The 24930-nt window shown below is 43.9% G+C and overlaps 1 protein-coding gene and 1 pseudogene across 1 annotated transcript; one reads left to right on the forward strand and one right to left on the reverse strand.

Moving 5' to 3' along the window:
- Positions 1-850: 850 nt before the first annotated feature.
- Positions 851-7704, reverse strand: SCAMP5 (secretory carrier membrane protein 5). Its single transcript, XM_090270001.1, has 6 exons — positions 7668-7704; positions 6537-6665; positions 3192-3348; positions 2036-2137; positions 1496-1613; positions 851-1236 (listed from the first exon to the last, which is right to left on the reverse strand). The coding sequence occupies exons 1-6, from the start codon at positions 7672-7674 to the stop codon at positions 1042-1044; spliced, it is 708 nt and encodes a 235-aa protein (XP_090126127.1). The 5' UTR covers positions 7675-7704; the 3' UTR covers positions 851-1041.
- Positions 7705-12709: 5005 nt separating this feature from the next.
- Positions 12710-14077, forward strand: LOC150015650 (beta-enolase pseudogene; annotated as a pseudogene).
- Positions 14078-24930: the final 10853 nt, after the last annotated feature.

Raw genomic sequence — 24930 nt, forward strand, 5'->3', positions numbered from 1 at the left:
AGGGAAGGCAGGGTAGGGTTGGAGCATCAGGCCACAGCAGCTGGGGTTTTGGGGAGGGATAAAGACAGAGGGTCTTGAGGGGGGCTCTGGGAAGAGAAGGAGGGGAAGCAGGGCAGGAAGAATAGGAGCCTGCCTCTACAGGCCAAGCTCTGAGAGTCAGGGAGATGACTCTGCATTGCCATTTCCCAGGAGTCAGGTGCACAGAGGGGCTCTGCATCTGTATGCCCTCCCACATCAGGGCTAAGGCTCAGCTCCCCTGTCTGCTTCCTTGATCTGGGAATGATCAGTCTCTTGACCAGTCTCAGGAGCAGATACAACTGGGACATTCAGCCTTGGGGAGACAAAGAAAAGCCACATGTGGAAGAGAGAAAGCCTGTGCAAGAGAAGAGACCACCGGGAATGTGATAGCAGGAAGAAAAGAATGGAGGAGCTTAGGAGGAAGAGATTCAAATAAGGAGCACTAAATGATCCCCTGCCTGTCCACACCCATCTACCACCACCACCACCATGAGTGCTAACTAGTGCTGCTTCCCAATCAGACCAAAAGTGGAAACAGTTTCAGCTCACAACCCTGGAGAGGGAGCCAGGCTCTCTCTGTTATGCCCCTGTCCCAATAGGGGTCCTTGGGCGAAGGTCAGAGGGAGTGGCTTGGTGGCGAGTGGGGACTGGTTTAGTTCTAAACATACATCTAGCACCAGGACAACAGAGACCTCCATTGCACACTACTTCACAGGGGACATGGATACAGCTACCACACATGGGACTCCGTGTGCAGCCCATAGCTCTCAGAATGCTCAGAGAAAATCCAAAGGGGCAGGGGATATATATTTATATTTATATATATACATATATATATATATATATATATATATATATATATATATATGTATATCTGATTCTTTGTACAAACAGGAGAGAAGAAAAGACAAGGGGGAGGAGAAAAGGGAAGGGGGAACCCTACTTGGTCACCATAACAGATGATGTGGCTTGAGTCCCCATCCCGCCAGCACTCAGCCCTGCCTTTCAGTAGGCAGGGCTGGCTCACATCTCATTGGAGTATGTGTAGTTGGGGGTGGCAGAATATTGAGTCTGTGGCTGATTCATGGCACCCTGAGCCGCCCCCATGGCTGCATTCTGGGCTGCTTGCTGCACATGTGGGTTCTTCCATGCCCCTGTGGTCCACTCCTCCTGAGCTTTGCTGAAACTCCCTCCACTGCCCCGGTAGAATTTATGAACCTGTAGAAGCAGGAGCACAAGGAAGGGTTAATCAAAGGCAGACCATCCAGGAAAGACATGAGAGCCAGAGACAACTTGCTGTAAAAGCCAGTCCTCCCACCCACCCATGCTTCGTGCATCAGGAACAAAGTCCACCAAGCCATTCCACAGTGAGTCCCTGGGAAGACCTCTGGGTCCTCCTGTCATTTGGAAGAAAGGTTTGTTACAGATCACAGCCCCTTTCCAAAGCCACCCTCTCACCCATGAGGTAACCACATACCATGCTGAGGGCGATGAAGGAAAAGACAGCCACAACTGTGAACATGACAGTGGGAATGAGCATCACCACCGCTGAGCCAACGTTTGTTCCAAAGAAGGAGATGGTGGCGATCCAGCCGCTGCAGGAAGAGGCCAGTTGTGGGGCTACTCAGCATGGTGAGAGGTACCCAGGAGCAATCCCACTAGACACTGGGGTAAGGAACCATCTCATTGTCACATGGAGGGACCATATCACTGGATACAAAGGGACCATCTACTGATACCCAAAGGGCATACGTCAGTAGTTTAGGGCCTATGGCTCAGAAGACAAGCTCCTCATACATAAGGCTTTCTTCCTTCGGGTTCTTTCATGATGCCTGACACCCTGAGCCCCAGAAACCAAGTGGTTTCTCCTCTGATTGTATGGTTGTATCTACTAGCCTGAATCCTTTCACACTTCCCCACAGTCCAGGCAGCTTAGCACATGGGGGTAAACAAAAGACATACCCAAAATACCACCCATGCCAGCCCTGGGTCAGCCCCAGATACCTCAGTCTCTTACCAGACGCCCCAGCCTGGGATGCCCACAGCCTGGATGATGCTGATGACCAGCTGGGCCATGAAGGTGAAGAAGAATGCCATGAAGCTGAAGGAGCTGTCAGTCCTGCAACAGAGGAGATGGCTCCCATCACCTGGGCAGAGGGCCAGTGATTCCCCCCCGAGGCCCTTCCAAGTTTAAGTGAGTACACAATGGACAGAGGCCAAAATAGGACAGTGTTTACCCATGAATCTGTGCAGGATTCCATGTGTTAGGTCTGTGCAACAGTATACAGGAAGACATCTCTTCATGAATGAACCACCCACTGGTACACAGAACCATCTATGTGGGCCCATTGTGGCAGAAATAAACAACCCCATTGTCAAGGGGATGGACAATTCCATTAGCACCAAGACAGTTAGCTCCACTGGTACATGGATAATGGTCCCATAAGCTTAGAGACAGAAAATCCCATTGGTACTAGAATGGACATCCTATTGGCACCAAGAAAGTAACTTAATTGGCACACAGATGTATGGCTTGATTGGCAAAGACATTTGAGGCATCATGGATACTCCAGTGGTGCCAGATAGCCTTATTGGTATACGAATGAATAGTCCAATTGGCACAAAGATTGAAAATCTCATTTGATACAAAGTAGACACATGTTGGCACCAAGACAGCTAGCCCCACTGATATATGGATGGGTGGTCCCTTTGACACAGAGTTGGATGACCTCATTAGCATATAAATAGTATCAGTGGTATATACGGATGGCTAGTTCCATTGTCACATGGATAGATGGTCCACTTGGCATGAACAGCTAGTCCCATGGGTACAGGACGGTTATCTCCACCAAGACAGGTGGCCCCATGGGCAAAATTTAACATGCAGCTGCCTGGGGAAGGCAAAAGTAAAACAGGCCTGGTCTCTATGTTGCCCACACCCACAGGTAGAGTGAGGACGAAAGGAACTAAAAGGACGGCTCTGACTCCCAGCCCTCCCTAGAGCTCCCAGGAAGCCCAAATCCTACCTGGCAGTCTGAGCTGAGGGAAAGTAAGTTTGGGAGACAGCAAAAGATAAAAATAAAAATGAAAAGGTAAGAAAATATGTAGAGAAGAAATGGGGGAGATGAGCAAAAAGGCAGGGTTAGGAGCCAGGGTCAGCACCAACCACTTACTTGAAGGCCTTGTAAATGGGCCGAAACCAGCAGACGTAGGAGCAGGGTGTGAAGAGGATGAGCCAGAGAAAGGCGAGGCCAAAGTTGGTGGCTCCCCCGCCTCCGATCAGCCACGCGAGACAGCCCACCAGGTTCACGGCCAGCGTGACGCTGTTCACTGCAACCCAGGAGCACACGCACGCACAGAGACAGACACCAGACATGAACAGAAACACCAGGCCCATGCACAGATACATGAGCACCCAGATATAAACACACACACCCATAACTCAACACATAACAATCGAACACATGCAAACAGCACAAGCAGAGAGATGCAGACGCACACAAACACCACACATGCAAACCAAATTTATACACATTCATACACATTCATACCCATAATCCACATCAGTGAGTACATGCACACACATACACACACACATATACACACACATACACACACACACACAGAGTACAGACTGTAAGAAAGAAAGCTGGGAGCTCAGACCAACCCCTTCCCCACACATGCTTCTGGGGATCTAAGAAACCCAGAGAACAAAGAGCCTCCAGAGCAGAAATCCAGAGCCTCAGCCCAGCATGCCCCGTTGAAGGGCTCCAAAGCCTCGGGGTAGTAGAAAAGCCCTTTTCTTTATAAGAATGGCCTCAGCCCCTGGCTCCGCCAGAGCCACAGCAATCACCAAGGCCAAGGATTGGGAAACCCACCTTACATCTTCTCCTGCAAGGTAGGGGCACAAAAAGGGGAAAGTAAAAGGCCTTGTGGGAACGTCTTTTCAAGCCACTGTATTATCCTGCCCTGCACTTAAATGGGGCTGAGATCTCAGTCTTTACATAATCTGTTTCTTAGACAACTATGATGCCACCTCCTCCAAAAAGCCTCCCTTCACTACTGCAGCCTTATTCATCTCCCATCCCTCTGACCTCCTGCAGATCTGGGCTGCTCTTATGGTTCCTCAAGTCCAAATCCCAGTTCCATCGACCAGACTAGAAGCTCACCAAGAGCAAGTCCAGGGTCCCCCTCCTTTGTGCCCACATAATCTAGATCAGTGGTTCTCAACCTGTGGGTCACGACCCCTTTGGGGGTCGAATGACCCTTTCACAGGGGTCGCCTAAGACCATCGGAAAACACATATATAATTACATATTGTTTTTGTGATTAATCACTATGCTTTAGTTATGGTTGGGGGTCACCACAACATGAGGAACTGTATTAAAGGGTCGCAGCATTAGGAAGGTTGAGAGCCACTGATCTAGAGGAACATCAGAATCACAGTATCAGGGACCTCAAAGACTCTTTCCTCATCTGATGCTGTTCTAACATACACCCAGGTCTTCTAACACAGAGTGCTCCCTTCCTCAAACATTAGGCTGGGTTCCTTTAAGGCTCCACAAAGACCTGCTGAATAAACAAAGGAAGGTGGGCTCAACCTTAGCCTCAAACACCCAGGCATCTATGGTACTGGCTTCTGAATAGAACCTGTAAGCATCTCAAGGGTTCTATACATTTCTTTGGGAGCAAAGCATCTGGCAGGCACTTAGAGGGGACTTAGGAAGATATTTATGGCCCTTAAATCTACCTCCTGAATGAGATCCTCTCAGAGGCACAGTTCCCAGAGCCCAAGGTCAGGTGGAATACTCTTCAAGTCTGCCCTGACAACATTGTCACCTGTGCAGGTACACCCACTCAGGCCTCTCATAATAAGAATGACCATTTCTTCCTGTACATTTCACCTGCATTTCCTCCATTTCTGTTTACTGCACCCAAATTTCCTTGGAACCTTAGTATTCTTACTGATTTTATTTGCTTTTTACATAAACCAGATATTAACCTGTTTTTGATTTAAACCTCTTTTCCCAGTCCCACCTCTCTCCAGCTCAGTGGATCTAGTTACCTCTCCTGCAATTATTCTACTCCCTCTTTGGAATTGACATCCATTGACTTGGCCACTCTCTAGCCATCAACTTTTTTTCTGCCTCCACTTCTCTTTTTTTACCTAGCTTAGATTCTGCCCTGTCTTCTGATCACACTCACCCTGGATGAACACAGCTCCCATCTGGACCTGAGCTGAATGTTACTAGGGCAAAAGGAGCATCCCCAACCCCAGAGACCTGGTAGGACCTCTCAAAGGGACCCTGTGCATGGCCAAGAAATCTTAGAGGTCGCGTTTCTTTGGATAATGTACCCGCCCTCTGTCCACAAAAGTGCTCTCATTCTAATTCCAGTCCCCTCAAAGCTCCCATCCTCACTTCTACATCATATTTTGATGGAAAAAATGGAAACCAATAGAGACAACATATTCATTCTCTTCCCAAAATCTACACACCTACCTACACCTGCCCTATCTTTTCCTTCTCTAATGTTACATGGGGAAAAATGGCCCCATGGCCACCCAAATGTCAAGCCAGAATTTGTAACAGAATTTGTCTGTCCCCATACTTTTTCTACCACTCCATGAAGGACCTGCTGCAAAGATAGCATTCTTCACCACCTTCCTGGCACAATTAATCATCTACCCAGGTAAGCTACTAAAGAGTAGACCTACTCAAGGCAACATTACACATGGCAGACCCTGGCTAATGTCACTCTGAGGGTGTCTGGCATTCTTTGGGCCTGGTACCCAGCACAGGATAGCCAGACTCCTCTCCTTGCCTATGCCTAAAAGATACCTATGACCAGTCTCGGCACAACCAAGTCCCATCCCCCTAAGATGATAACATTGCCCCACAACCTGCCATCAACCATCAGAAACTGGGGCCTTTAAATGCATGACCTCAAAATCTTAGAACATTAGAACTCTAGACTCTAAGAAGTACCAAAACCACAACACAGAGTTCTATGTGGGACCACAGCAATCACAGCGTCAACACCCTCTTCCTACAAATAAGGAACCTGCTGCTTGGGAAATGGAGTGAAGAGCCGGTTTGATCTCATCTCTTCCAACTCCCAGCTGAATGCTCTTTTCTTTGAGCAGTGTTCCAGAGAAAACAGGAAAAGTGAGGCTTTGAGAGAAGGATCCCTCTCTGAATCCAGAATCCTGAGGTTCCCTGGAAAAACCACTCCAGTGGGAAAGAAAAGGGAGAGCAAGAGACAGAGACCCCTTTCTAGATGGTCTGTGAATGGGAAATGAAGAAATGAGAGGCCTAGATGGGGGTGGGGGGGGGTGTTGAGGAAACCTAAGGCCCGGCTGGGAAGTCAGCCCATGCAAAGAGCCTTTTGGGAGTCAGGCAGGGAAAGATTTGCTGTCCTATGCAAATGATGCAAATGGGGCTGAAAGACACCCAGCCTGCGGGCACCTCATCCCAATGCCCCACACCCCTACCCAGCCCCCCACCCATAGCACTCACACATCCAGAGGTAGTAGAGGCGCTTGGTCATGCTGAGATGCTGGGGAGGGATGTCTGCCTCAAAGTCTTGGTAGAAACATGGCTTCAGCGGGATGAACTTGGGCAGTGGTGGGAAGTTGTTCACTTTCTCTGTGGGTGAGGCAAATCGCACGGCAACACCTTGAATGTTCCCCTTCCCAACAATCCAGTATCATTGTTCTTTCCCTGGCCTAAGCTGCCCGTTGGCTCCTGTGGCTATAGGCCACTTTGCTATTCCTACCCAACCAGCCCTGCTTCCTCCATGAGGCTCCCAAGGCAACCAAAGGCCCTAGAGCAGTGTCACTGTCTCTCAGAAGAAAAACAGTAAATGCTGTCCATCAGAAGTGCAGCACCCTCCTCAGCAGGAAGCCAGTCTCAGGCAGAAGGAGCAGGAGAGGTTAGTCTGGAAACGAGGGTCCCAGCCTCAACTCCAACATTCTGCTCTTGGGCAACCCCTCTCCAACCTCAGTTTACCCAGTGAGATGAAGGTTCAGCTAGATAGTCCCTAAAAGTTCCTCCAGCTCTGACATTCTGTATCTGAGCCTTCAGAAACCAGAGGAAAAAGTCTATCAGAGAGCAGTGATGACAGAGGGGAAAAGGACTGTGTCACCCATGCCATTCATCAGTCCAATGGCCAGTAGGACCAGGGCATCATGACCCCTGGCCCCCTGGGTCAGAGGTCTGACAGAGGGCTAGACAGTGTCATATGCAGGGTCTCAGATAGACAGGCCTAAGAACAGGACCAGGGAAAACCTGGGGACAAGGGAACAGAAAGAACCTGACCTCTAAACACTAGGGGGAGCCCCGGCTGGGATGGCTTAGTGTATTGAGTGCTGGCCTGTGAACCAAAAGGTTGCCAGTTCAATTCCCAGTCAGGGTGCATGCCTGGGTTGCAGGCCAGGTTCCCAGCTGGGGGTGTGTGAGAGGCAACCAATTGATGCTTCTCTCTCATACATTGATGTTTCTCACCCTCTCTTTCTCCCTCCCTTCCCCTCTCTCTAAAAATAAATAAATAAAATATTTAAACACTAGGAAGGATAAGAGGACTAGGAAGAGGTCCACCAATGCTATGCTCACTTGCATGTCTTACCCATATGGCCGCCATCTCCTTACCTGCCATGATGCCACCAGCTGGCCCAGCTTTTTTGTCCTGAACTGGAAGGAAAGAAAAGCCAGAGAAAAATGAGGATCATGGCCCATCCTAACCAGGTCCCTCTCTCAGTCCCAGCAGGGATGGACGATCCCTGGGGCAGGACCCTATTCACACTCACATAGTGGGATCAACCCCATCAAGGCATCTCCCACCTCACAGAGACACCATTCCATCAGCTACCTTCTCCCAGGCATTTGTATCCTTTTGCCTCAAGGCACAAAGTCTAACCACAGAAAACCCCAGGGTAGGAAAGAAACCTAGAAGGGGACCCCATGAAGGGAAAGACAAGTGACAGAGAGGGCCTGAGAGGACCAGAGACCTCTGAAAGAGAAAATCCTATTTCTTGACCCTGAATAAGGCAGAACCCTGGCCTCAGTCATAGGCTAGGCTCCCCTCCCTCCTGACTTTGCCTTCAGTCATATGTTTACTTTTGGGTGATTTATAATGTGCCAGGCACTGGGTAAACAGCCATGAATAAGAAAAATGTGGTCCCTGCCCTCTGCATGAAAATAAAAGGGAAGGATGGCTGTTATGAAAACATATACCGCATATATCAAGGTGATCTAACCTAGTCTGGGAAGTCATGGAAATTAAATATAAGTAGAAGAGCCTTAAGGAACACAGAGGAGTTGCCCAGTGCAGGGCGGCCTTCTCGGAAGAGGGAAAAGCTCACAGAGACCCAATGCAGGAAGGAAACTCACACTTTTAAATAAAGGAAAGAAAGCCACCATGGCCAAAGCAGAGAGGAGAGGTGAGCAAGGAATGATGCTTGAGGCCCTAGGAGCAAGTCTGAAGGGGCCCTGAGGTGGATTTTGGGAGTGGTGGAGAGAGCCATCAAGAAGACTCCCTACCAGCTTAACCTTTTGAGTGCCAGCATCGCTGGGAGCAACGGTGACCAATTTTCCCCAAAGTGCCAGCATCTCGCTCCCAGAGACTCTTTTTTCGATGGCTATAAATGTAAATAACAATAGAATACTGCCTTTTGTCATCTAGTAGTTATGGAGTGAATGATGTCTTTTAACCTTTTGCCAAATCTGTTGCCTCCAGAATGCCAGCCTGTTAAACCAAGCATGCATTGTTCGGGGACAGCCAGCTGACCTGGAGTCTGCACGATCCTTCCCCATGTGGGAAGGCCACTCTCCCCTTCACACCCCCACTCTTATTGGGGATTTCTGGACCCACGGGTAGGTAGGACAACGACCATGTCCAGCTTGAAGCAGCTAGAGGAGCTCATGACCTTCACCCATTGTCCTTTATAAGATTGTAAAAGGTCTTAAGTCTGAGAGGGAGGGATCGTTATTTTCTATTGTTAAAATAATTATTTATTTATTTATTTAAAAAGAAGAAGAAGAAGAATATATGAAAGGGTAGAGCGGGAGAGCTTGTATGTACAAACCATGGGCATGGATTTGAGGGGGGACTGCTGGGGGAGGAGGGTGCTGGGTGGAGGGTAGCAAAGGGGAAAAATTGGAACTATTGTAACAATATAATCAATAAAATATACTTAAAAAAATAGAATAATTGGTATTTTATGTTTTCTTCTCTTTTTGTACCTGAGATTATATATTGATATAACTTTTTCTCATGTTGATCCAAATTTCGAATTTTTACATTTTTTTCAAATACTGACATATTAATTCTGTTATAATTTTTACTTACATTTTAAATGGTCCTTTTAATTTCATTTATCTTTGCAATAATTGTCGAAACTCTGCAGTGTGCACGATAAGGAAGCTTTTGCTAATGGATATTTTCATTGCTTCACAGTATAGCGCTAGCATTTTGTTTATAAACTGTTTTTCACTGTTGATATCTATTGATGTATATCTCTAGTGTGAATGTTGTTTGTGTTCATTCTTTTTGTACATTATGAAGTTTATTTTTCCCAAAAATTTATGCAATATTTGGCATACTTCTTGTTTGTTATCCATGTTGCTAAGTGTTTTTTCAAATTATAATCATAGGTTTTATATTACACCATATATTATACTTCAAAAGCCATACTGAATAATTTATTTTTTCTAAAATAATTGTTATAATAAAATAATTTTAATGCAATACATTTTTTGCTAAATTGCATCAAAGAACACTGCTTACAAAAGAAGAGTGCATTTACTATATGTCGTGAGATTTTCAGCAAATTATTATGAATAAAAATGTTTTTATAGACATTTTTCATAAACTCTGCATTTCTCAGCAAAATAGCCTGGCATTTCTCACACGAATTTTAGCAATTATGCATAGCACTCAAAGGGTTAAACACTGAGGGGCATGGGGCCTGTTAACAGAGAGCCCCATCACAGGAGGCTCCCATGAGAAAAGACCACAACTAGTTGTGTTACTGGCTTCCCAACTCCCAGGTGCTGTGAGACCCCAGACAGGCTGCCTGGTACACAGTGGGGATATTCCGGTTAGGAGTTTCAGCCTGGGGACTGCACTGAGACACACACTGAGTTAAGGCCAAGGAAGCAAATAAGCAACCAGCTCACTAAAACAGCAACTTTGGTGGAGCTATATACATACTCAAAATCAGAAAGTGGTCCACGACCAAGTGCTAAGGCAACTCAACATTTAAAAGTTGGGTAGAGATTTCTATAAAGTTTAAAAATAGACAAAACAAACCTATATATGGTGTTGGGGGGGTTACACAGAGGTGTTGGCTCTGTGAAAATTCATCAAAAATATAGTTATGATTTGTGCACTTTCCTATTTTTTGTATTTCAATTAAAAGTTTGTTTTACAAAAAGAAAAACAAACCCTCCTAGAGTCCCAGACAAATTTCTCTGGATCCAGTTAAAAGTTCAGGCAATTATAATCTTTTGTGGCCCCTTTGTGATAAAATCAAATAGATATAAAAACCCAGAACATCTACCATAAAGGAAAAAAGAAAAGCATGACAGGAACCCAGATGAAATGATACTCTTACACAGCTGCATTAATTGTAGCATTGTTTACAATACCAAAAGATTAGAAACAATCTACATGTCATCAATAGGGGACTGATTAAATAAATGGTAACAGTCACACAATAGACTGCTCTGTAGCTATTTTTTTTAAATGCTTGGTATGGAAAGAGCTCCACAATTACTAGTCATTGAAAATACAACATGAAGAACAGTCTCTATAATATGCTACCTTTCGTTGTTTTTTTTTAGAGGGAAAAGGAGAATAAAAATCTATTTCCCTTTTGACCTAGTAATTCTACTTCTGTTTATTTACCCACAAGTAAAACAAATACACATTACTCAACATGACACTATTTGCAACTGCAAAATGTTGGAAGTGACCTAAATGCAACTGTTTAAATGAACTATAGTACATCATTCAATAGAGTCTACACAGAAGTAAAAAAAGAATGAAGGTGATCTCTATGAACTGCTATGGAATGACTTCTAGGATTCAATGACATGTGAAAAAAACAAAGTACAGACAAGTATAAATAGTACGCCACCTTTTATGTAAGAAATAGAGAAATAAGAATATGCATACTAATTTGCTTATTTTTGCAAAAGGAACACAGGAAGAATAAACCGGAAACAAATGACATAGTAACCTACATAATGAAAGGGCTTGGATGAGTTGTGGGACTTCTCTGGGTAAAGATTTTTACATGTTTTTGTACATATAATGTTGTACATATTCAAAAACTTACACCAGAAATAAAAGTAAGCCCTAAAGTTGAAATAAACAAAAACAAATGAAGCTGGACACAACCACAGAAAAAAAGAATTAGCTAAGTAACTTGTCACAGTACTCTGTGTTCTCTCAGAGGGATGTATCCCAAAGACAAAAATAACTGGCAAAATCCTTATGTATCAGCAGGTTTACTGTTACTGTTGGTATTAATGTGGTGATTCTGAAATTTTGTCATGTGAAGTGTAGGAGAAAGCACATGAGTAAATGTGTGTTATTGGGAAGCTGAGTTTTCACTGCTAAGAGTATGAAGATAGAATACAGAATGTGGGAAGGTAAAAAAAGAGCCCTGTGCTGTTGGATTTGAATTGGACATATCAGTATGAACTCGTGATTTAAAGTATATATATGGCTGGTCCCAAGCCAAGACAAATACAAGGTTAGCCTAGAACATCTTGTAGTGCAAACAAGAAGATATTCAATTAGTGGGGTCATGTCAAAAGGACACCTGACTGAATGGGGCTACTACCAGCCAAATTTGGGGCCATTAAGAGTATCAAAAGCAATAATAACAATAATATAACATATTGTATTTGAAAAAATAATTCATAAGTCCAAAGCAACACTCTTATATTTAAAAAGAAAAGGAGGCCCTGGGTGGTGTGACTCAGTTGGTTGGGTGTCATCCTGCAAACCAAAAGGTCACATGGCTGGGTTTCAGGTTCTGTCCCCAGTGGGGGTACATGCAACCAATCAATGTTTCTCTCTCACATAATTGTTTCCTTCCCTCTCTTTCTCCCTCCCTTCCCCTCTCTCTAGAACCAATAAAAAGAAAAAAAGTTAAAAAAAGAGGGAGAAAGGAAGCTCTGCAGAAGAATGCTAGCTATATATGTAAAAAGAGTAACAGAATTAGAAGAATCTCCCAATCTTGCAATCACTAAGGAAATAGTTGATTCAGGCAAGGATCCTCAATAGATGCTAAACCTTCATTGAGCGAAAGACTGTTGGAAGAAAGAGTCTCAAAGTGCTAGCCCAAAGATTACTTAATTGCAAAAGGAAACAGGCTTGTACACTGCGAAGAAAGCTAGCAAATGCTACTTTTAACCAGATGATCAAACTTAACCTCACTAATGGGACAAATGGACATTATGGCCTCCCAATGTGATGCAGAGAGATGGGCACAGCATCACCTGTGTAGTATTCCTGTCCCAAAATATTTCACCTGAATCTAGTCATGAGGAACAATCAGACAAACCCAAGTTGTGTAGCATTCTAAAACCTACACTGACCTGGACTGTTAAAAAAAATGCTGGACACTGTCCCAGCTGCTACCTAGACTCTGACCTCACCCAAAGCCCCCAGCCAAGACTTCCAGCCAATAGCCATGTAGAAAATTGCTGCCCGGGAAATCCTGGACTCCAGGGCAACCCCACGGTGGAGGTGGACCAGTACACAGCCAAGGGCCGATTCCGAGCAGCTGTTTCCAGTGGAGCTTCTACAGGTATCTATGAAACTCTGGAACTAAAAGATGAAGACAAATCTCAATACCAGGCAAAGGTGTCCTGAAGGCTATGGAACACACTAACAAGATTCTGGGTTGCTCTGCTGGAAAAGAAACTAAGCATTGTGGATCAAGAAAAAGTTGACAAATTTATGGCTGAGCTGAATGCGACTGAGAATAAATCCAAGTTTGGGGCCAATGCTATCCTGGAAGTGTCCCTGGCTGTGTGCAAGGCTGGATCAGCTGAGAAGGGGGTCCCACTCTACCGACACACACTGCAGATCTTGCTGGGAACCCAGACCTGGTCCTCCCAGTCCCTGCCTTCAATGTGATTAAAGGGGGCTCCCATGCTGGAAACAAGCTGGCCATGCAGGAGTTCATGATTCTGCCTGTGGGAGCCAGCTCCTTCAAGGAAGCCATGCGCATCGGCACCGAGGTCTACCACCACCTCAAGGGGGTCATCAAGGTCAACTATGGGAAGGACACCACAAATGCGGGTGATGAGGGCGGCTTTGCACCCAACATCCTGGAGAACAGTGAGGCCCTGAAGCTGCTGAAGACAGCCATCCAGGCAGCTGGCTACCCAGACAAGGTGGTCATTGGTATGGATGTGGCAGCGTCTGAGTTCTACTGCAACGGGAAGTATGATCTTGACTTCAGGTCACCTGATGACCCCTCATGGTACATCACTGGGGAGAAGCTGGGGGAGCTGTACAAGAGCTTCATTAAGAACTATCCTGTGATCTCCATCAAAGACCCCTTTGACCAGGATGATTGGGCCACTTGGACCTCATTCCTCTCGGGAGTGGACATCCAGATCGTGGGAGATGACCTCACAGTCACCAACCCTAAGAGAATTTCCCAGGTTGTTGAGAAGGCCTGCAATTGCTTGCTGCCAAAGGTCAACCAGATTGGCTTGGTGACCGAATCCATCCAGGCCTGCAAACGGGCTCAGTCTAATGGCGGGGGAGTGATGGTGAGCCACCACTCTGGGGAGACTAAGGACACATTCATTGCTGACCTCGTGGTGAGGCTCTGCACAGGACAGATCAAGACTGGTGCCCCCTGCTGCTCAGAGCATCTGGCCAAATACACCAGCTCATGAGGATTGAGGAGGCGCTTGGGGACAAGGCCATCTTTGCTGGATGCAAGTTCCATAACCCAAAGGCCAAGGGAGAAGCTGGAAGTCCCAGGACCCTACAGGATAGATGTAGGCCTTCAAGCCCTCCTTGCTGAAATAAACACTGGTGCCAACCAAAAAAAAAAAAAAAAAAATAATAATGCCAACACCCAAAAAGACAAAAAAAATTTTTTTTAAAGGGACAGGGGATTGTCTAAACTAATGGAGACTAAAAATACATCGCAACAAAAAACTGTGTAAACCTTGATTGGGGGAACACTATAAAGGACATCACTAGAATAACAAAGAACACTTGAATATAAACTCTAAACTACTTAATAGTATTATGTCAATGTTACATTTCTAGGGTGCGATAATGATATCAAAGTTATGTAGGAGAATGTCCTTGTTCTTAGGAAATATGTGCTCAAGTATTAAGGGGTAATGCATCATGTCACTTCAAACAGTTCATAAATTGGAAATTATGAAGTGATAGATATAGACAGAATCAAAGCAAATGTGGCAAATGTTAACAACTGGTGAATCTGGGTGAAGCTATATAGTAAAAAGTATCCTTTTTACTATTTCTTCAACTTTAACATGAGAGTTTTCAAAATAAAAAGTTGAAAAATATAAATAATGTCACTCATGGGTAGGTTATAACACATTGAAAAGAATGCAGAAGTCTAGGACGACATGCAAAAGAAAGGGAGAGGAAAAAGAAAAAGTTATAATAATAGAACCACAGAAATTTTTTAAGTCACCATTTGCAACCCTTGTGTAAGAATTGATACAAGCGGAGACTTCCGGCCAAGATGGAGGCCTAGACAGACGCGCTGCATCTCCCTCCACAATTAAGAAAGAAGACAACTACCTCAAAACTAGAAACAACCAGAAGTTCCAGAAAATCAAACTGCATGGAAGTCCAGCAAACAAAGATGTAAAGAAGAAATACTCATCCAGACAGGTAGGAGGGGCAGAGCCTGGGCGGAGAGGGACACAGTATGGTGGCAGTGGTGGCGGTGGCAGCGGCGGCAGCGGCAAGCCGGTGGAAAGCTCAGTCACACGTTTTAAAAAGTCAGGACGGACACCTGGGGAGCTTTCCCAGCTCCTCACCGAACCTCGAAGCTCCTGGTTCCAGCACCGGAGAAAATCAAGCCTCATTGCTTCTGACTGTGCAGAGCAGTGGGGGTTGAAGTTAAGGCAGGAATTGCCAGCCTCTCAGCAGAGTCTGCTTGTTTAAAGGGCCCCCATGGTCCTAGAAAATCTGCAGACCCACCCACTCTGGGAATGACGGTAAGGGCAGCAGCTAGAGGGGCGCCAGTCCAGTGCGGAAGTGGGAGAGGTGCCTGGAAAAGGGGCGAGTGCTGGACAGGTGGCATTGTTCTCTCTCAGACCCCTCCCCCACATATAGCGCCACAACATGGTAAACAGGTTGCCCTGTACTGACGAATCCCTAAGGTTCTGCCCCTTACAACGTAACTCAAGCAACAGCTCTACCTGGGAGGTGGAGGAAAACAAACATAGGAGCCTGCCAGAATGAAGAGACAGAGAAGTATGGCCCAAAAGGGGGAACAGATCAAGATTCCAGTGGGAGAACTAAGCGACGAGAAGATAGCCAACCTAACAGATGAGATAGACAACCTAACAGACGCAGAGTTCAAAACACTGGTGATAAAGATGCTCACAGGATTGACAGATATGCTGAGTACAACAAATGCATAAGAGAAGAAGTGAAACAAAGGAAAATCCACACAAAACCAATGGTGAAGGGAAGGAAACCGGGGTTCAAATCAATGATTTGGAACATAAGGAAGAAAAAAAACAACCAGTGCAGAATGAGGAAGCAAGAATTGAAAAAAATGAGGAAAACTTCCCAGATTCTGCGAAGGATGGACATACAGGTCCGGGAAGCACGGAGGGTCCCAGCGAGCTGGACCCAGAGGGGACCACACCAGGATGCATCATGACTGAGATGCCAAAGGTGAAAGATAAAGAGAGAGTCCTGGGGGTAGCAAGAGACAGGCGGAGAGTTGCCTACAGGGGGGGTGCCTATAGGACTATCAGCTAATTTCTCAGAGGACACTTTGCAGGCAGGAAGGGACTGGCAAGCAGTATTCAATGTGATAAAAGGCAACCTGCAACTAGGACTACTCTATCCAGCAAGGCTATCATTTGGAATGGAAGGGCAGACGAAGTGCTTCCCAGACAAGGTAAAGCTAAAGGAATTCATCATCACCAAGCCATTATTGTATGAAATGTCAAAGGGACTTACTTAAGAAAAAGAAGACCAAAACTATGAACACTAAAATGACAACAAACTCACAACTATCAACAACTGAATCTAAAAAATACAAACAAAATCCAACTAAGCAAACCAGAATAGGACCAGAATCATAGGTATGGGGATCATTTGGAGGGTTAGCAGCTGGGAGGAGGGAGGGGGAGAAATGGGGATACGGTGCAGGGATTAAGAAGCATAATCAGTTGGTACAAAATAGGCAGGGGAAAGTTAAGAATAATATAGTAAAGGGTGAAGCCAAAGAACTTATATGTACTACCCATGGACATGAACTAAGGGGGATGGGATTGCTGGCAGAGGGGAGCAAAGGGAGGAAAAATTGGAACTACTGTAACAACATAATCAATAAAATATACTTAAAAAAAAACTTCACAAACATAACATTGAACAAAAGAAAAAAAATAGAATTGATACAAGCTAGGATGCCCAATGGCCGCGAATAGGAGAGTCACACAGTTTGAATGCCACCCCCTAGGTTATCTACTAATCACAACAGAGGAAAAGTACTTCAATAATGAAAAGATCTGGCAGACCAAGTAACCAAGCTTACTATTTCTGATAATGGAACCAAAGGATATCATGCACGTCCTGATGTGACACACACAGAAAGATACAAGGTCATCTATGTAGTATTGTTGCCAAAATGTTTAGTTTGAAACTATTATGAAAAAACAATCTGACAAATCCAGATTGCGGGAAATTCTCCAAGGCAAATAAATGTTAATGTCATGAAAGCAAAAGTTGGTAAAGAAAAAAAATTGGTAGGGCTCTCATCTAAATTAAGAGAGACTTAAGAGACATGCAACCAAATGCAATGAGTGATCCTTTAGTGAATCCTAGATTTTTTAGAAATGTATTTATTGTTTTTCTATTACAGTTGCCCCACTTTTTCCCCCGTTGCTCCCCCTACCCCACCCACCCTTTTTCACAGTCAATCCCCACCCTGTTGTCCCTGTCCATAGGTCGTTTATCCTAGTTCCTTGACTAGACCCTTCCTCTTCTTTCCCTGCTTTTCCTCCTCCCCCCTCCCCTCTGGTCACTGTCAGTCTGTTCCTTGTTTCCATGCCTCTGGTTCTACTTTGCTCATTCGTGTTGTTCATTAGGTTCCTGTATTAGGTGACATCATATGGTATTTGTCTTTCGCTGCCTGGCTTATTTCACTAAGCATAATACTTTCCAGTTCCATCCATGCTGTCACAAAGAGTAGGACTTCCTTCTTCCTTTCTGCTGCATAGTATTCCACTGTGTAAATGTACCACAGTTTTTTGATCCACTCACCTACAGATGGGCATTTAGGCTGTTTCCAGCACTTGGCTATTGTAACTAGTGCTGCTATGAACATAGGGGTGCATAGGTCCTTTTGAATTGGTGTTTCATGATTCTTTGGGTATAATCTTAGCAATGGAATCACTGGAGTGAATCCTGGATTTTTAAATCACAGCTCTAAAAGACATTTTTAGGACAAGTAGAACAATTTGTACGTAGATTGCATAGTAGAAATCATTGTTCAATGTTAAATTTCTTAGGTGTTATAGTTACCTAGGAGAATATCTTTGTTCTTAGGAGATACATGCTGAAGTATTTAAAGGTATAGTGTCTTATCTGCATCTTAGTTTCAAATGGTTCTGCAAAAAGTAAAAAAAAAAATAAAGCAAATATCACAAAATATTAACAATTGATGAATCAAGGTGATGTACCTTAGTACAAGTGTTCATTGTACTATTCTTTAAACATTTCTGTGGCTTTGAAATTTTTCAAAATAAAACATTGGGGGAAAATACACATACACACAGAGAATAGGGCAAAAATAGGTTGACAGGTGTGTATAGGCAAAACAGTTTATTCTTGTATTATTATTTATTAATTATTGTATTATTTTCCATATGAACAACTGTAAACCTACTTTTGACCCACCCTATATATTTTGTATTTGTTAATATGTACACAAAGAGTCTCTAGTAGGATATCAAGAAAAAAATACCTGCGAGCCAAGTGTCACTGGTTCGATTCCCAGTCAGGGCACATTACTAGGTTGCATGTCAGGTCCCCAGTTAGGGGCGCAAGTGAGAGGCAACCACACAGTGATCTTTCTCTCCCTCTCTTTCTCCTTTCCCCTCTCTCTAAAAAAGTAAAATTAAACAAATAAATAAATAATTTTTTTTTTTTTAAAAAGAGAAAAAAATAATTGTGGCTCCCTGGGAGACAGAAAAAACTGAATTGTTACTATGTATCTTTATTCCATCTACCCCAAAACACCATAGATTTTAAGACAGATCATTAATTTTATTTACCAAAAGAAAACAAAAATAATGACAACTTGTACCAAAAATTTTAAGACACAGACATTAAAATGTTTTCAGAAATATCCAAATGTTCATCTTAGAACTGATAAAATTTAGGACTTTTCAAATTATGAATCAATATTAAGGTATTATCTGTTCAAAAAAAGTGATAATGATATCCAAGCTCCAAGAGGATCTCCAAGATGGCAGCCTAGGTATACATGGCTCGCCTCCTCACACAACCATATGAAAATTACAACTAAACTATAGAACAACCATCACTCAGAACCAGCATAAATCAAGTTGAATGGAAGTCTTGCAACCATGGAATTAAAGAAGAAACCACATCCATCCAGACTGGTAGGAGGGGCGGAGATGTAGAGATGCTGGTCCCACACACACGTGTGGTGGATAAAAATTGGGGGGATATCTCAAGAGCAAGGAGACCCAACCCCACACCAGGCCTCCCAACCCAGGGTTCCAGATCTAGAAAGATAAGTCCCAGTGAATTCTGGAGGTTGAGTTGGAGGAAGAAATTGATGGACTCTAAGGCAGTTCCTCTTAAAGGGCCTGTGTACAGACTTACTCAGACTCACTCCCACTGAGCTCCAGCACCTGGCCAGCAGCTTGAAAGGCACCAGTGGCATATAGGGAGGAAATAAACTGTCTGGCATCAGGGAAAGAGCTGGGGGATAGGTTTTCCAAGACAGACTGCTGGCAGAGGCCATTGATCCTCTTCTGAGATCTCCCCACAAAGAACCACAGAGGGCAGTGGGCATCATATCTGAGACTCCGTCAGTCTGGCTCACATAGTTTGCCCCACCCTGGTGATTCCCTGAGACTATGCTCCACCAAACTTAGGGGCCCACCAAAGCAGTTAACAGTGCCTTTTCCATACAAGTGGCTTGTCTTGGCACATGCTTCTGATCTTCCTAAATCTTCTCAAACATGCAGCAGCTGGCCTCAGTGAGCCCCAGTACCTTGCTAAGTGGCCCAATGCTCAACACAAGTGGCAGCACGTTGATTGGCAGCCTGGCCTCACTAGGGCACCTCCAAGCCCAGCACAAGAAGCAGCCAGCTGCAGATTGCTTTAAAGTTTATGCCACGTGGCCCCAGACAGAACACAAGTGAGCACCAGAGTCCTGCTGAAGTAAGTAAGCCCTGCTCTACGAAGTGGGCCCTGTACAGCTGATCCTCCACAGAGGGTGAAGGTTGGTGGTCAGTGGTCACAACCAATCCTTGCAGCTGACTGGCCTGGGTAAATCCCTCCCATTGACCTGCCAACAGTAAACAAGGCTCAACTACAAGAGGAGGGTGTACTCAGCCCACATAAAGGGCACACCTCAAGAACCCAGCTTTGGTGATAGAGGAGGTTGTGCTACTGGACCCCACAGGACACCTAGTACATTAGACCACACTACCAAGACAGAGTCATAGTAGCTCTACCTAATACACAGAAACAAACACAGAGAGGCTGCCAAAATGAGAAGACAAAGAAACATGACCCAAATGAAAGAATAGAACAAAACTCCAGAAAAAGAACTAAACAAAATAGAGCTAAGAAATCTTTCAGATGCAGAGTTCATAACACTGTTTATAAGGATGCTCAAGGAACTTAGTATCTCAACAGCATAAAAAGATCCAGTCAGAAGTGAAGGATATACTAAGTGAAATAAAGAACAAGTTATAGGTAATCAACAGTAGAGTGGAGGAAGCTAAGAATCAAATCAATGCTTTGGAACACAAAAAAGCAAAAACAACAAACCACAACAGCAAGAAGAAAAAAGAATCCAAAAAAAATGAGGGTACTATAAGGAGCCTCTGGGAAAACTTCAATGAATGTTGGTATGTCAGAAGGAGAAAAGAAAGAACAAGAAATTGGAAATCTATTTGAAAAAAATAATGAAAGAAAACTTCCCTAATTTGGTGAAGGAAATAAACATACAAGTCCAGGAAGCACAGAGAATCCCAAACAAGATGAATACAAAGAGGCCTATACCAAGACACATCATAATCAAAATGCCAAAGGTTAAAGATAAGACAAAATCTTAAAAGCATCAAGAGAAAAGCAGATAGTTATCTACAAGGGAGTTCCCATAAGACTGTCAGCTGATTTCTCAAAAGAAACTTTGCAGGCTAGAAGGAACTGGCAAGAAATATTCAAAGTGATTAAAAGCAAGGACCTACAACCAGGATTACTCTATCCAGCAAAGCCATCAATTAGAATCAAAGGCCAGGTAAAGACCTTCCCAGACAGAAAAAGCTAAAGGAGTTCATCATCACCAAACCATTAATATATGAAATGTTAAAGGAACTTATTTAAGAAAAAGAAGATCAAAACTATGAACAATAAAATGGCAATAAATACATATCTATCAACAATTGAACTTAAAAAACAAACTAAGCAGCCCTGGCTTGTGTGGCTCAGTGTATTGAGCGCTGACCTGCAAACCAAAGGGTCGCCAGTACGATTCCCAGTCAGGGCACATGCTTGGGTTGCGGACCAGGTTCCCATTTGGGGCACACAGGAGGCAATCACACATTGATGTTTCTCTCCCTCTCTTCTCTCTCCCTTCCCCTCTCTCTAAATATAAATAAATAAATTTAATTTAATTTAAATTTAAAAAACTAAGGAAACAAGCAGAACAGAAACAGAACCACAGATACGGAGAACAGTTTGGTGGCTGCCAGATGGGAGGAGAGATTGGGAAAATAGGTAAAAAGGTGAAGGTACTAAGAAACACAAATTAGTAGTTACGTAATAGTCACAGGGATGTACAGTATATGAAATGGAGAAGCCAAAGACCCATGGACATGAACAAAGGTGTGGGGATTGCCTGAGGGAGTGGGGGGTGCTGAGTGGAGGGGACAAAGGGGAAAAATTTGGACAACGGTAATAGAATAATCAATAAAATATAATTTAAAAAATAAATAAGTAAAAAAAAAGTCAGGCAGAAGAGGATAAGCTGGAGGAAAACCAGAAGAGAGTGGAGTCTCCAAAGTGGGGAGTAGACAGTGAACAAATATGATAGCATGAAACGGGCTGGGCTGAAAGTGTTCATTATACTTAGTAACATCAAGTCATCTGTGGTCCCAGCAAGAACTGTTTTGGTGGCGTGAGACTGGAAGTAGTAACCAAATGAGATCTACAGTTAAACAGGTAAGCAGGTATAGATAGATTTTTGAAGAAGGCTACCTATACCTAGAGAGAAAATAGAGAGATAGGGCACTACTTACACGGGATAGGGTCCAGGTAGAGCTATGACTAAGGATTGTTTGTTTAAGATGGAAATAAGCTAGAGATGTGAAGGATCCAGGGAATTGGTTTCATATGGATTTTCTTCATTTCCTGGCTTTTATAATGTGTGCCTTCACTTCTTCCCTTATGCGTTTGTTGTACTCAATCATATGTCAAGTCTGAGCATCGTTATCACCAGTGTTTTGAACTCTTCATCTGTTAGGCTGGGTGTCTCCTCATCGCTTAGTTCTCCCACTGGAACCTTGATCTGCTCCCTCTTTTGGGCTATATTTCTCTGTCTCCTCAACTTGACTGCCTCTTGTGTTTGCCTCTGTGTCTTAGGTAGAACTGTTACATTGTAAGGGGCAGAGCCTTAGGTATTTGTCAGTGCAGGGTGACCTGTTTTAATGCCTTGTGGTGCTGTATGTGAAGGAGGGGTCCGGCACGGAACAATGTTACTTGCTCAGCACTCACCCCTTTTCCAGTCACTTTACCCACTTCTCGTATGTGACTGGCGCCCCTCTACCTATTGTCCTGGTGATGGTTCCCAGAGTGGGTGGGTTTGCTTGCATTCTAGGAATGTGGGGGCCTTCTAAATGTACTCTCCTGAAAGACCAGGAGTTTCTTCCACCACCCCAACCCACACTGTTTTTCACAGCCAGAAGCAATAAGGCTTTATTTTCCCAGCGCTGGAACTGTGAGCTGCGCCATCTAGCCTGGGACTAGGATCACTCCCCAGGTGTCTCTCCTGGCTTTTATAATGTGTGACTGCCCTTTCCACTGGCTGGCTGCAGCCACTGCTTTACCTGCACTACCACACCGTATCCTCTTTGCCTCAGTTTCCCCGGCTCTACCCCTCCTACCCGTCTGGATGAGTATTACTTCTTTATATCTTTGTTTGTTGGACTTCCATGCAGTATGGTTTTCTGGTAGTTCTGGTTGTTTTTTGTTTTGAGGTAGATATAATCCTTCCTATGGTTGTTAAGTTGTGAAGCCTGTCCATCTTGGCCAGAAGTCCAAATACCGCTAAAAACGGTTTTGAGCAGTGGGGAAAAAAAACATCTCAATAGGTGTATTGCATCAAATGGAGAGTACTTTGCAGGTGACTGAAGTTTAAACATGTAAGAATAAATACACCATTTTTTAATAAGTAAATTCCATTTTGGAGGGTCCCTCCTCATTTATGTATATGTATGTGTGTATATGTGTGTGTGTGTGCAAGTTAAAAAAATCAAAGTGTATAAGGCAAAAAATAGAAGTTCTCTCAAAATCTGCCTTCTCAGAGGCCAACTCTTTAACAGTTTGACCTTCAGGTTTTTGGGTTTTGGTTTTAATGCCTATATGACAAAAAATAAGAAGGTGTTTTATATCCCACTTTTTCCACTCAACAATATCTCATGAAAAATTTTCATGTCAATGGATACAGGTTCGTTATATCTGTCTTTTAATGACTGGTCAACTGGGTCAACAATGTCCATGGTTATGGAGCAGTCAGGAGTGATATGGCTGAGTTGGCAATTAGGAGGTCACAGTTTCAGGGAGCAGTGGGAAGAGATCAGGCTGTCAAGGAATGACAAAAACATGAGGGAGATGAAGAAGGAACAAGTCTAGCATACAAGCCTTTCAAAAAACTTAGCTGAAATTTTAATACACATACAGAATATTAGTGACAATACTGAAGCAAGTAGTCCATCTCTTGATAGTAAGATTATAAGTTACTTGTTTTCTTTCTTTTTATCTTTATTTTCTAAGATTTCTACAATGGTCATACAGTAGTCCCTCGCTATACTGCGGTTCACTTATCATGACCTCACTGTATCGCGGGATTTTTTAAAATATTATATTTAATTATTTATTGTGGGTTTTTCGCTATATCACAGTATTTTGCGGTACTGTATACATATGTTGTTAAAGTTACATAGGTTTAAGAGTGTAGAATAAATGTAAGGTTCCTACTTCATGGGGGGTCTGGAACGTAATACCCGCGATAAATGAGGGAATACTGTATATCATTTTTGTAATAAGACAAAGCCACTGGTTTAAAATGGCAGCAACTGGTAGAGAACATAGGATTAAGAAAGTTTTTTCCAGATAGGAGATGAGCATATTTATAAGCTGGTGTGATAAGAAGGGGAAATAGCTGATGGACATTAGTACCTTGGGAGACATAACACAGGGTAGGTACTTTAGGCTAGGATATCACCTTCTACTGGGATTCAAGAAGTGGGGAAACATGGGTGTGTTTCCACTTCTCCCACAAACCCCTAACCACCATTTCCATGAGTAAAGGCTTTTGGGAGAGTAGTCCAGTTTGTAATACTCCTCCCATGAAATGCAATAAGGAGCTATTGGGAAGAGGGGAAGGATTTCTATAAAGTGATGAGGGACAGCTGAGGCTAGAGACCCTGCGTGGAAGCAGAACCAGACTGCCCTGGAATGTAATGACCCCCAGAAGCTTCCTATATTCTGAGCATAGAATCCAGAATTGGGGCCTCTGCTGCTGGGTTGGGACACACAGGCAAAGTGGCAGGGTAGCTGAGGGCATGCGCCAGAGGATGGTTAAAATCCTGGACAATGAGGTCCAGAAAAGACACAGAAGGTATGATGCTATGGTATAAAGAAAATAAAGGTGTCAGAGAATGAAGTCTCCATAGGGTCTCAAAGCAGGTAAGAGTAAAAATTGGACTGTGGTCATAGTATACTGGAATTTCAGATTTCAGAAGTAGCCACATGCCAATGATGGTCAGATTCAGGAGTATCTGGTAGAAAGGGTAGCTGAAGGAGGCCTTGCTTCCCATGAGACAATGGGATGTGAAATGGGAGAGTGTTGTCCAATACCGAAGTCCTCCAAAAAAAAAAAAAAAAAAAAAACAGAGGGCAGGGAGAGTGTGGGTACTAACTAAATTGTAGGAGCCTCAAATGAGGTGACTCTAATTCCGGCTCCAGCCTGACCCCTGTCCCTGGTCCCAGGCTGTCTTCCATGGTTACAGAGAAGTCAGTGTAACAAAGAATGAATGACTCACAGTAGGAGAAGCTACAGCTCAGTACCAGAGCACAGGGCAAGACTGCTTCATTTGTATATGAAGGTTAGCCCAGAGAAATTTAAGCTTGGGAGGACTGCAAGAGGCTAGGGTCACAGGAATGGAG

The sequence above is a fragment of the Furipterus horrens genome, unplaced genomic scaffold (genome assembly GCF_987537825.1).
Source record: "Furipterus horrens unplaced genomic scaffold, mFurHor1.1.pri manual_scaffold_3, whole genome shotgun sequence".
Lineage (NCBI taxonomy): Eukaryota > Metazoa > Chordata > Mammalia > Chiroptera > Furipteridae > Furipterus > Furipterus horrens.

Coding starts and splice junctions, on each gene's coding strand:
- SCAMP5 (XM_090270001.1), bottom strand. Junction 3,349..6,536: donor CCTCTACTACCTCTGGATGT/GTGAGTGCTATG, acceptor CCTGGGTTGCAG/TGAACAGCGTCACGCTGGCC. Junction 1,614..2,035: donor ATCCCAGGCTGGGGCGTCTG/GTAAGAGACTGA, acceptor CTCTTCCTGCAG/CGGCTGGATCGCCACCATCT.